Here is a 12,404-nt window from a genome sequence, read left to right as displayed (position 1 = left end):
ACTATTTATAACCTGTTACTCATTCCTCATCCAGTCTCAGAACAAGAAACAACATTAAATTACAAGAAAGCAATATTTCATTTCAGTACAACTTAATGTAAAAACAAACAGTATGCTATAACAATGTAAACAAACAAACAAATAACTGCATCAGCCAAGTGAGGGACACAACTTTATCAAATGCCTGGTGACCTGATGTCGAAATGCCATCAGTCTTGGTGCTTGATTGTACCTGAGAGGTGAGGACATTCCAGAGCTGGGGAGTAACTACTGTTGAGGTGGTTGTGAGTATTATTGTTATCCCATTTATGCCCCACCTTCCTCCAAGGAGCTCAAGATTGTGCCCACTCCCTTTTATCCTCACATCAACCCTGTGAAGTAGGTTAGGCTGAGACTGGTCCAAGGTCACCCAGTGAGTTTCAAGGCTGAGGCAGGAGCTGAACCTTGGTTTCCCACATTCTGTTCTGACTGAGAGCAGCACCAGCCCATTTAAATGCCCTGGGAGTAGACCAGAGAGAAAACGTCAGCAGCCAGGTCTACTCCCTGGCCCCACCCCACAAGTGGCCATGGATTAGTGCAAATTCAAACCTGGATCTTGTGGGAACCCAGAGAGCACCACGGCAAACAGGGGAAGGGACCAATGTCTGAAACAAACATTGCATGGGTCTAGGGGGAGGAAGGAGCTGCTGTGCTGCAAGTGCCGGCAACCCTTGGACCGGGTAAGCGGCCATTGCAGCACAAGGGCCTTTTTTTAACTCATTTTCAAGATATTTGTTTGAAATGGAGATGCATCTTGACACAGCCCCTGACTTGCCCCCCACATGTTACTTTGCCACAAGAAATATCAGTTCAAGATCATGAACTCCAAATCTCTTGCTTTCTTAGCTGTCAGTGCCAATAAATGCCCACATCCCCCAGAGTGAGCTTAAGCAAGGCAGTGACATATCTGATAATTATATAGGGGCAACTAATTCTTGGACCCTTTGAGCCTGGTTAGATTTTGCCTGCTGACTGTGGAGAGAGAGGGAGGGAGAAATAAAAGCGGCCTCATTGCCTTCACTTGCACTCTCTCCTGAACTTTCTAGCCATGAGCAGCTTTTCCTTAAACCTGTTGCTCTGGACATTCCTTTGCCAACTGACCTCTTGTTATGTAATGTTAAAAATCTGCTCTGGTTTGTTTTTCTTGGCTGCAACATCTCAGTCATAAGACTGGTTAAAATATCTTTAGAAGAGGGAGAAAAAAGGAACAAATAGAGGCTCTGGCAGTGCTTGCAGAAATCTGAAACATATTAGACAAAGCAATGGTTTAGAAAAACAACCACTTGCCTGCTTCCTAATAACAGTAATTCTCTTTATAAGGCATCATCCAGCTAAGTATAAAAGCTGTGCAGCACCAAAGCCATCGCAAACTATACTTGCTGCCAAAACCAACCTCGACACACCTCCTTCCCTGGAGTGGAATTTTTGCTTGAAATCTCAGTTTCCCTTACTTTATTTAAAGCTGTGTAGCTCCACTGGTCTTTCTTTCTTAAAAAATAAAATCACTTGTGGGTATTGTGCTTATGGCAGTGGTTGATAACAGCTAGGGTCTGCATTTATTTGTGTAGAGGCAAATGACATCAATAACTTTTGTACAGGCTACATAGGAGCAAGCTAGAGGTTTTGGCAGCCCAACCCATGTGTTAAAACGTAGGCTGTGCTGAATTCCTATAAAGCAGGGATTGATCTGGTAATATAAAGCACCACAAGGTGTAAGCAGATTGGATTCCCAGGGTTTGAGAGCCTGTGTGGTATAGTGGTGAAGAGTGGTGGACTCGTAATCTGGTGAACTTGGTTCGATTCCCCACTCCTCCACATGCAGCTGCTGGGTGACCTTGGGCTAGTGACACTTCTCTGAAGTCTCTCAGGCTCACTCACCTCACAGAGTGTTTGTTGTGGGGGAGGAAGGGAAAGAAGATTGTGAGCAGCTTTGAGACTCCTTCGGGTAGTGATAAAGCGGGATATCAAATCCAAACTCTTCTTCTTCTTCTTCTTTGGACACATCCCTGTGCCAAACCTAAAATCTGCCAGGTGAATCCAGTGGTGAAACTTTTTGGTCAGCTAAGGATTGTTTCTCCCACATAATCATGTTCAGAGCAGTGATGTGTGAGATTATTCCCAGAATTCTGCTCTCCTCTAACTTTTACTGAGGAAGATTCCATTCCCTGTATGGCGGGCACAGAGAGGGCCCTACTGTGAAATAGAGGGAAGATGTTGTGAGAAAGAGACATTTTGCCACTATCTGGCTACAGGACACAATGACTTATACTCACCCAAACACAGAGATTTGCTGATAAATATAGGAGACTGGGCTATGCTTGACTTCAACATACTTAGCCTTACTGAGCAAATAGAAAATATGAAAGCAGTGGCATAGTTGCTTTAACAAATTTAGCTGTTAGAATCTACTTTAACTGCAGATTCCAATTTGGGCCTGACAGATTTCATGGTGAGCTTTATCCTCCATAAATTTATCTAAACCTCTTGTAAAGCTGTCCCAGTTGATGGACCTCATTACATTACAATGTATTCCACGGTTTAACTATATGTTGAAACTGTACAGTTGCAGTAAACTGTACAGTTCCATGAGTAAACCTTTTGAGTTTGTGTTATGAAATATTATTTTCTTTCCCAACTGCATACTAAAGAGAACTAAAGAGAATATTTCTGATATGGCTTCAGTCCATGATGTTTTGTTATTGCTTGGGAATATAAAGGCAGCGTGTTCTGGGAATTGTCCAAAAGTACTGTAGCTGACCGTGCAACAAAGGAGGTCAGCATTACTACTGACACTGTTGGCGTCTCTACTCAATTTGAAAGGCACACAGCACATGCAGCTGCCAATATCTTCACTCCAGCCCATTCTAAGGCAGAGGATAGGAAAGTTTTTATAGCTGTAAGGGAAAGCAGTTAGTATTTAAACCATGAATTAAAACTCATGAAGTGGCAGCAACCATTCTGTCTCGTGACATCCGTCTTAAGGCCACTGTAAAATGAGATGGACCACATGATTTGTACGTAGATTTTTCCTGCACAGTCTCACCTAATCCCCAGGAATGGAGGATTGCTTAATGGAATGCTGAGTCAGTGGGAACTGGTGCTGTTCTAGCAGGCGCTACCAGGCAATGCTCATTAATACTTTGTTCTCTAACATTCATTTCCTAAAATACAGGACTGTGGAGACAGAAAGATTCTAAGAGTAGTAATGCTGCCTTCTTGACAAAATCAACAGTCTATTCAGAATTACTCCTGTGTTGGAGTGGGTGCAGGTTACGAAAGATCCCACGGGATTGTGCCCTGAACTAATAAAAGCTGTAGGATATTCTGTGTGTGTTTTTAAGAACAAAAAAACAATGATTAGAGCTTTCTTTTCAGGAGACTTTCCTTGTTTCCACAGGCTGCCCTTGTCCATTGTACAAGGTAGCAAAACATGCCCATCCATCTCTGAAAGAGAGTTTCAGCATGCCTTACATTACTATCCCAAACCAGAACCAGTTAACTATCATAAGCGCTCCCTTCCCAGCAACTTTGGGAGCTGTAGTTCTGTGAGAGGCACAAACATCTGGAAACATGAGGGGCATACATTATAATATAATTCTTAACTCCTGGAGCTGAGGAAGTCATTCAGTAATGGAAAAGGGACATTACTGTGCTCTAATATTAGTGGTCCATTGAGTACACACACTTATGCTTGATGCTGTACAAACCCACCATCTGCCAAATTTCCTGGGGCCACCATGCTAGAAAATGTACTGCAACATATTAAAATGAAATACAGGGTTGCCATCCTGGAGTTAGCAGTTTGAATACTCAGAGCTAAGAAATTCCAAGCTCAGTTATTTTTTGGTTGCATGATATTTTATTAAAAACTCTCTCTCTCTCTCTTTCTCTCTCTCTCTCTCTCCTTTTTAAAGATGTACAGGGGTTTTGACACGATGCCACATGTTCAATATATCTACACAGAGGCCTCTGAAAGCCTTTGCGGGGTCAAGCTGGAGGTCAACAAGTACCAGTATTTGATTACAGGTAAAGAAATAGCAGAGTTGTCTGTCACAGCTCGCTTGCAGGGTGTATTTGTTTCAACTGTATTTTTAGAGGAGTTGCAGCTTAGTGCTAGTGGATGTGGATTACAAGTATTTAACCCACAAGTCTCAAAAACTAAAGTTTTGATTTAACTCTGCTTCCAAAATTATCTGTGCCAATCAGGTGTCGTCTGACTGGAACAAGTGCAGGAGAAGTGGCTGTTAGTTTTACATTGTAGAAGACAGTATCTTATTAATGAAAATTCACACAAATTTGGGAATTATCAACACTTCAAAATTCAAAGTCAATTTTATTCTGAACATTTTCCAGTTGAAGTTTGAGAGATAATTTTTTTTAAAAAAGGATTTTCAATCTTGATGAATACCAAATTCAGGTCTTCTACTAACTGGTATTTTTTTCTTAAACTACCATCATTCAGAATTGGAAATATTGGGCAATATTTAGACTGGACACATGTGAAATTGATTTTTTTGCAGTCATATTCAGATTAGCATAATGGCCTAGGGAATTCCTCCCACCCACCTCATCTTCTCAGTGCTAATTATATAGGTGTTGAAGACACAAGCCCTGCATGAAAATAAGCAGGCATGACATAGTAGGATACAGTTCCTTACTATATTTCAAAAGGTAGCCATGCTGTTGCTAATTCCTTGCATGTGGGAGGGACTTTCGTATCTGGTATCAACTTCCAAACTGTAGAAATACTGGCACTACGGATATTTTCCACATCTGGGAATTTAACAAATTATTTACACTTGAATGGCTCATTTGCAGTTTTATTTTCTAGGCCGAGTTTATGATGGAAAGGTTTACACAGGACTGTGTAACCTGAATGAGAAGTGGGATCGACTGACTCTCTCCCAGCGCAAAGGACTCAACCATCGTTACCACCTTGGTTGTGGCTGCAAGGTGTGTGCTGTCTACGGTGACCACTCCTTGAGTTGTGAACAACTTCATATATTGGGGATGGACTGAGAAGGGAGAGGCAATAGAAGGGAACGTTGTAATTTTATTCCTTGTGAATATCTGGGAAGAAAAGAGCAAAATGAAAGCTCTGCAAAGGCTAGGAGCTCAGTCACATGGCAAGCATCTCCCGCAGGCTTAAGCAGGAATAAGGAACCAAAGGGCCAGATTCCCTTCTGGGGGCCACATGCCAGTAGCAGGTGGGACCAGCAGCAAAACTGAGTGGTGCAACAAATGTAAATTTTATATTATCAGCAGACTAGTTTCTACATATACATTTCATGGTATCTTAAATCCAGGCAAGCAAGCAAGAGGTATTATCAGAGTCCATGGACACATTCCAGCCACACAGAAATGTTCAAGGATGGTGCACAGCAGGGACAGTGAGGGATGTGGCTGAGGATAGGATGTTGCCTGGGAAGAGTCCTGAGGGCCCAATAGAGAGGCCTGGAGGGCTGCATTTGGCTCCCTGAGGTTCCCTGCCAGGGACAGGGGCTTAAGGTAGTTCCATTAATCAAGGCACAGGTCAAGTTCAAGAATATGATTTTTGGACCGGCTCATTACAAAAATACTAGAAATATACTTTTCAGCTTTACAATTCAGTTGAATTTCCGACCCATGATCTAAACTCATATGTTTCCATATGGACGTGCTACTTTTCAAAAGAAACAAAACAAACAAACATAGGCACAGGACTTACCAGGCAGTAAATCAAATCAAACTCAAATGGGGTTTAATTCTGAGCTGGCAAGTATAGTAATGCAACATTAAGAGAAAAAGCCGCAAAGCGCCTGACTCTTCTTAAACCATTTTAGCCAACCCCCATCACTTCTTTTCTTTTTGAAACTACAGATTAAGCCCTGCTACTACCTTCCGTGCTTTGTGACCTCCAAGAATGAGTGCCTGTGGACAGACATGCTTTCCAGCTTCGGCCAACCAGGGTACCAGTCAAAGCATTATGCCTGCATCAAGCAGAAGGAGGGTTACTGCAGCTGGTACAGAGGATGGGCACCTCCTGATAAAACAACCATCAATGCCACAGACCCCTGAACACCCCCTTTTCTTTCTTCCTTCCCTCCCATGCGGCTGAGCATTCTTTGGACACTAACTCATATCAGATCATGATGACAACCATGATATTAGTGCCTGTTTCTTGCGAATTTTAGCACTTCGAACTTTGGTGTTTGTTTGTTTTTTAAATCTATGCTGTCTTAACTGATTATCTTTTTGTTTTAAATCACTTAAAAACAACAACACAATCGCTATCACCCATTTTTGGTCAGAAGAGATTTATCTGGGAACTTCTGTTTGCACACCAGATAAATAAGGGAGCTTTGGCTCTCAGTTATGTATCACTCTCTATATAGCAATATAATCTATATTTTTGTAGGAAAACAAAAATCTCAAAAATTTCCCAGATGGGTATTGTATCACAATTCCAGCCCCCTCCCCAAGCTGCTTCTTCACTTACACATTCAATCCTCAAACCACGTAGATACTCTTTTTTAAAAAAAATAAAAATGCAACCAGTTAGGATTAACAATGTGAGCAAATTTAAGCCACACACCGGATGGATGAAAAGAAAGTGATGATGTTTGAACTGGATGGAGCACTGGGGGGATTCAGCTGTCATGTGCATTAAAAGCACTACATCAAAATGCCTGTCTCGTTTGAAATGTGAATGTAGAAGCTCCATTGTAGTTCTGGGTTGTGCAAGAGCATAAATAACAGCTTTTAAAAATAAACACCAATTAATGGGAGCAAATCCCTCTCCTAAGTACGGAGCAAACAAGTTCAGAACCAAATCAACACCAGGCATTTTGGGGGTTTTAGCCAGGCTTCAAAGAGGCCTTTTCAACATAAACCCCTAATAACATGCAAACGTATCAATACAAAATAAAACAAATAAATACACTTAAACAAAGATACTTGGAAATAGAGGCAAAGGGAAGTCTGGAGAAAAGGAAAAAAAAGTAATCTAATTAAGGCTATTGGCATTAAGAAATTAGATGCCAAAACACTGTTTTGTTGAATGGAAATGTATATAGATATGATGATATAAGCTATTTTTGACAGGACATGGAATTGTTTCATGCTATAAGCAATGACAAGTTTGAATCTTCACATTCCAAGTCACTGGATACTATTTTATTTTTTTGTTTAAAACTAAAGAGGTTGGCTTTCCGGTGTTTCTGCAGTAGTGACAATAATGGGTGTTTATTCCCCATGATATGTGCTTCCCTCCTCTCCTTTTAGCTGCAGTAAGGGCCAATGCACACAGCTATTCGAAGACTGAAAAGTCACTATGTTTCCTCCTCTTCACCAGTCATTAACAAAGCAGTCTTGGGAATGTGCCCTGGTTAATCAAAGTGAAAAATAATTCTGTTTCTAGGACTTTTCATTGTGTGGCGATTATACTACACAGGAGCCATTTCACACTACCACATTGCCATATGAATACTATGCGGAGAAACACTCCTTGGTCATTCTTTTTCCTCCTCTGAAATGATCTGCATCAGTCTGCATAGTAGCCAGAAAAATACGCTGGATGGGTGTATAACACACCCATCTGTGCTACCAGAGAAATACTTAGGAAGTACAGAATTTCCTAAGGCTCTAGAAATCACCTTCTAGCAATGGAATCCTATGCATGTTTCACAGAAGTATGTCCCGTTGAGTTCAGTGGGACTTACTCCTAGGTAAGTATGTATAGGATTATAGCTTAAAGGAACATTTTAGTGATGTATTACCTTGCTGGCTATGATTAAGCAGAACTATGCTTGTGGGTTCAGTAAACCTTCTGGCAATGGGGATGAAGGAGGAGGTTGTCCCACCTTCACTGTGGACTTGGTAATTTGTTTGTTTTTATTATGAAAAAGTATAATATAAAAATATTGTAATAAAAGTATTTTACATTATAATGTTGTCAAGAAGCAGGGTTACTGATGGGATGGGCAACTATATACTTTGCGGAGGCTGTGGAATGGGGTGAAATATTGACAATGAACACAAGTTTTCTTTACAGTACTTTTTAAAAGTTGGTTTTTGTGTGTGTCTTAATTTGCTATCTGTCTTCAATTCATTCCAGTGTAGAAAATAGAGCTGTCATAAGCTGGAAAGCGATCAACTTAAGCATGTGCCTAGCTACCTTCTTACAGGCAGGGAGAGCTTCATGTGTGCATTGAAGCTCCCACAACCACGAGAGTCATGACCTGGAGTTCAGGGCTATGATCCTGAAATAAATAAACCCTGTACTGTACACAGAAAACCAGCATATCCCAGAGAAATCTAAGCTAGTTCCCTTTTTGCTGATTTCTTATTTTTCTGTAGGAAGTTATTTTAACACGAGGGAGCATTCAGTCATGCAATCCGTAGTCTGTAGACTGAAGTGGTTTTATCACGTGGTCTGCTGGTTGTGCAGATTGGTCCTAATCTCAAGACTGCACCCTATGTTCTTGCTTGCTGCACTAGGCCAGTAGCAAAGTTCATCCAGTGTTCCCTCTGGCAGCAGAGCTGGACCCTGAGGCAGTGCTGGATTTAGGGCGGTGCTGGCAGTTCCCCCACTTAGGGTGCTGAGCTGAGGGGGCGCAAAATTGAGAAGATACATTTAAGGGTGCTAAATTTTGGCCTCACACAGGGTGGCATATTATGAAAGATTACCAAAGTCCACCCCTGCCTAGAGCTGGGCTTTTTGTACAACGAGGGGGCATCCATAGCAAGAAGTGAGAAAGAGCAAGTTTTGCCAATTGTAAGATAGGACTCAGTGTGCCTGGTTTCGTACTGGTTTCCAGGGAGGAAATATCGACCCTTTAGGGCACTTATTTTAAAGCCATCATTGTGATGGAATTGCTGACACTTTCAGAGCTATTGGCAGCAGAAGCGTTCTTGAACTGATATTTCTGAAGAGCTACAATGGCGAAAACTGCAGCACTAACACTACTTCTAATCTAGCCAAAATCAATGGCATTGTTCTAAAGGCATATCCATTTTAGTATTGAACCACAGGGGTGGATCCCTCACCATACTTTGGAAATTAAAAGCTGCACAGTGGGCACTGATAATACAGCTTTTCTTTAATGTCATATGGGCACAAAATAGTGCACTTCACTACAATATACGAAGACATATGAGAAGTGTTTTAATGTTTTGAACTTGTCAAAACCTCCGTGCAGATTCGCTGTCCCACATAAGGTTTGAGGACAGTAGCTCATTCATAGCCAGTAGGATGCACCCTCCAGACCTGTCTACGTACCCATAAATCAGATCTTGAAAAATTGCCAAGGCCACATAAAATCATATTGAGACTTGAGTTAATCCTCTTTCCACCAAGCCTTCACCCTTCTGAAATGGAAGTTAACAAGTCTAGCTTAAGTTGCAGCAGGCCAAATTCAGTGAAGCCAGTGTTATGACTGATGTGGGTAGGGAGAGTATTTCAGTGTTTCTAGCAGTGGTTGTTATTTATCAGCTTGCTGGAGATAAGGTGGCCTAAGTTCAGTTTGTGTCGCTTCTGAGATAAACTTAACATGAATTCAGATCTTGAAAGGCAAGAAGGGGAAGCAGCTTCCTGTTGACTGGGTTGTTAAAAAATGTGATCTGTATTTCCACTGAATGGCAGCTCCGCATTTGTATTATTTTCACTGACTGTAGAATTTTAAGATCATAGCTGAGACTTTACAGCTCTGCTACCAAGCTATTGTAGAAATCTCTTTAATTGCCAAGAAGGTATGTGTCTTTATACAGGCTATAATATATGTGTGTGCTTTGTAGGAAAACAAACAAAATACAAACAAACAGGCCACCCATCGGGGGGAAAAGTAAGTTCTTTTTGTATACAGATTTCCATTGTACATTACAGAAAGTAAAGAGTTGTTGGAGGGCATGCAACACAACTAAGAAGGCAAGGGCAGAAGAGAACAACCTTTCACCACGCTGATAATCAAGCCATCAAAGAGGGTTGTTTGGGGTTTTGTTTTGTTTTAATAAGGAGTCAAGTGGAGGGTAAAGATTGAGGGGGAAGAACCCAGCAAAAAATACATTTCTTTTGGGAGATCTCCATATTTTTTAGTGTTACTAATAATCAGTAGTGGATGTTGGGGTGGGGTAGTTGCTGCTGCTTACTGGGAGGGAGGGTGGGGGGCAAGGGGGGGGGGAGAAAGCTTGGTGCTGTAGAAATGCACTGGCAGGAGCGCCATATTTGCTGCATCTGAACAGCATCAAACTCTCCTACTACCTTGACCTTCCCACCCTTCATCCCAGTAAGCAATAGTGACTCTGCTACCGGGAAGTCAGGCCAGCACCACTGCCCCATCCTACTGTCTGCTACTGCTAACATTTTTTTATAAATCATTAAAAATAAAACAAAATTGCAAACTGCTTTATAATCTTTGCTTCATTCCCTTGCACAACAACCCTTGCCATCATTCCCATTTACAGGTTGCCAGGACAAGAGTGGGACTTGAAACAGGTAGCCCTGACCCAAGTGCAACTCTCTATCCACCACACTGGCTTCTCAGCCATTATAGCTATTAAGCTGAGCTTTGCACTTGGTGCATGGGCCTGAGCCATACCTGTTGAAGTCAACTGGCACCTTTCCATTGATTCCAGAGGTTTTGAGATGTAGGTCTGTGCAAGCCCAATGAAGAACCCTTAATCGTTTCAAATAAAGCTTAATCCTATGCCTTTCCGAATAAAGGAACCCCACTGAGTTCAATGGAACTTACTCCCAGGCAAGTATGCACAGGATTGCAGCCTTCTGCAGTCCTAGTATGTCCCATCAAACCTAGTGGGGCTCTCTTGTGAACATACAGGCACTGGGTTGGGCTGTAAATCTGCATTCTTTTTTCTTCTCCATTACTATCAGTCTGGGAGAAAACGTCTCCTCAGAAGGAATGTAATTTTTGCTTAGTTTTGTAGCACTGTTTACAGTTTTCCTCCTTGTTTTTGTTATTTATAAATTTTATATTCAATGAATGTATATTGTCTTTTAAGGTAATAATGTTCACTTTTTATAGTGTCCTTTTATTCTAAAACAATAAAGTGTTTTATTTCTATCACAGACATTTTCCCTTCTTTAATTTGGTTGACAGTTTTGAGCTATCTGACTGGCTATTGCTGGTTGGTGGCAGAAAGCTGATGACTCATGTTTATCAGACACTTAGGGTATGTTCATATTACCACTTACTCCACAACCATATTGATCCTTTACAAATACTTCTGTTTGATGTGCTTTTTCTCAAACCAGCTTCAATCTGACTAGAAAACTTAAGCCACATTCACTTAATGCTTAAGAACAGTGTGTGCATTTAAGACAGCCATTGTGCCTTTGCAGATAAGGGTGCATACACAGAATACAGCTTCATAAATAGGAGTTCTGGGGTGTGGGTGGGTGTTGCAGGGGGAGGAGAAACCAAAAAGGTAATGTATAATTGATTAAGACATCCCTGCCCCCACTCTGATGTGAACAACACTATAGAAATGTGGCTTGAAACCCAGTGCAGAAAAACAACCTTGCTGCATTTTAAGCCACTAATGTGAACATGCCCTTAAGCTCCACAGCTTTCAACGGGTCTTATTCCTAATTCCTTAGAATTCCCACTCTGACTTTTGCGTCATCCCTGGGAATTCTCATCTCCTCTTTCTCTGTGCCAAAGCTGGGAACAAAATCTAGCATGTGTCGGTCACATAGCTTTCTCATAATTATTATGCATGAAAATTGATTTTTATTTTTTATTTGGAGGAGAAGATAATAATCATATGGGGATCACTGGCCACGTGCAAATGCAAGCAAGATTTACTTTCATTTACATTAGTTCATTTTGTATCCAGTAGTCAAAACAATATATGGCGCGTCATTTGTGAGGTTCTGCTTTATCCATCTTGAACTGCGAACAGAGTTCAGAAGAGTAACAAGTGCAAAGCAAAGCTCTACTTACATGATAAGCTGAAATTCTATACCAAGTCAGACAATCAGTCCATCCAGCTCAGAATCCACACTGACTAGAAGCAACTCAGTCTATCTCAGCCCTACCCAATGATGCAAGGGAATAGAATGGGAATCCTTCACAGAGAGCAGCTGGAGTAATCTACTACAGTGTCCTCTCCTGCAGCAGCTCAGATCCAAGGGAGATTATGGCACTCAAACTTTGAATAGTAGCATCCTCACCTCTTCTCATGCAAGAGGGTTCCCTCCTCTGCTCTCCTTACACCTCATAAATTATCAGCAACTCTTGATGCCTCAGCTCTGGCTGCTTATAATTCTACAAACACAGATGTTTTAGGCCCATACACAGTATTCTAATTAAACAGCCACTTAGAGGTTTTATTTACAGTTAAGCATTATACAGCATTTGTTACATTAC

The 12,404-nt window shown here is 41.3% G+C and overlaps 2 protein-coding genes across 8 annotated transcripts in view; one reads left to right on the top strand and one right to left on the bottom strand.

Annotated features, from left to right (window-relative positions):
* TIMP3 (TIMP metallopeptidase inhibitor 3) overlaps nt 1–11,101 on the top strand; it is a 54,341-nt gene extending 43,240 nt beyond the window's left edge. The window contains exons 3-7 of one of the 4 annotated variants that reach the window (XR_014502386.1): nt 3,954–4,065; nt 4,871–4,992; nt 5,899–7,430; nt 7,472–10,129; nt 10,313–11,101. Coding sequence is in view for 1 of the 4 variants with exons in the window: in XM_083400856.1 (XP_083256982.1) it covers nt 3,954–4,065; nt 4,871–4,992; nt 5,899–6,096 (432 nt within the window). In the remaining 3 variants the exon portion in view is untranslated. Of the gene's footprint in view, nt 1–3,953; nt 4,066–4,870; nt 4,993–5,898 lie in introns of all 4 variants that reach the window. The other 3 variants (XR_014502387.1, XR_014502388.1, XM_083400856.1) reach the window with 3 other exon arrangements.
* The window catches only part of SYN3 (synapsin III), a 194,613-nt gene that overhangs the window by 122,834 nt on the left and 59,375 nt on the right, over nt 1–12,404 (bottom strand). The window lies entirely within an intron of this gene.

The sequence above is a fragment of the Podarcis tiliguerta genome (genome assembly GCF_965153285.1).
Source record: "Podarcis tiliguerta genome assembly, chromosome: 10".
In the NCBI taxonomy this organism is placed as follows: domain Eukaryota; kingdom Metazoa; phylum Chordata; class Lepidosauria; order Squamata; family Lacertidae; genus Podarcis; species Podarcis tiliguerta.
Note: the sequence above shows the minus strand (reverse complement) of the source record. Positions and strands in the feature narration are given on the sequence as shown.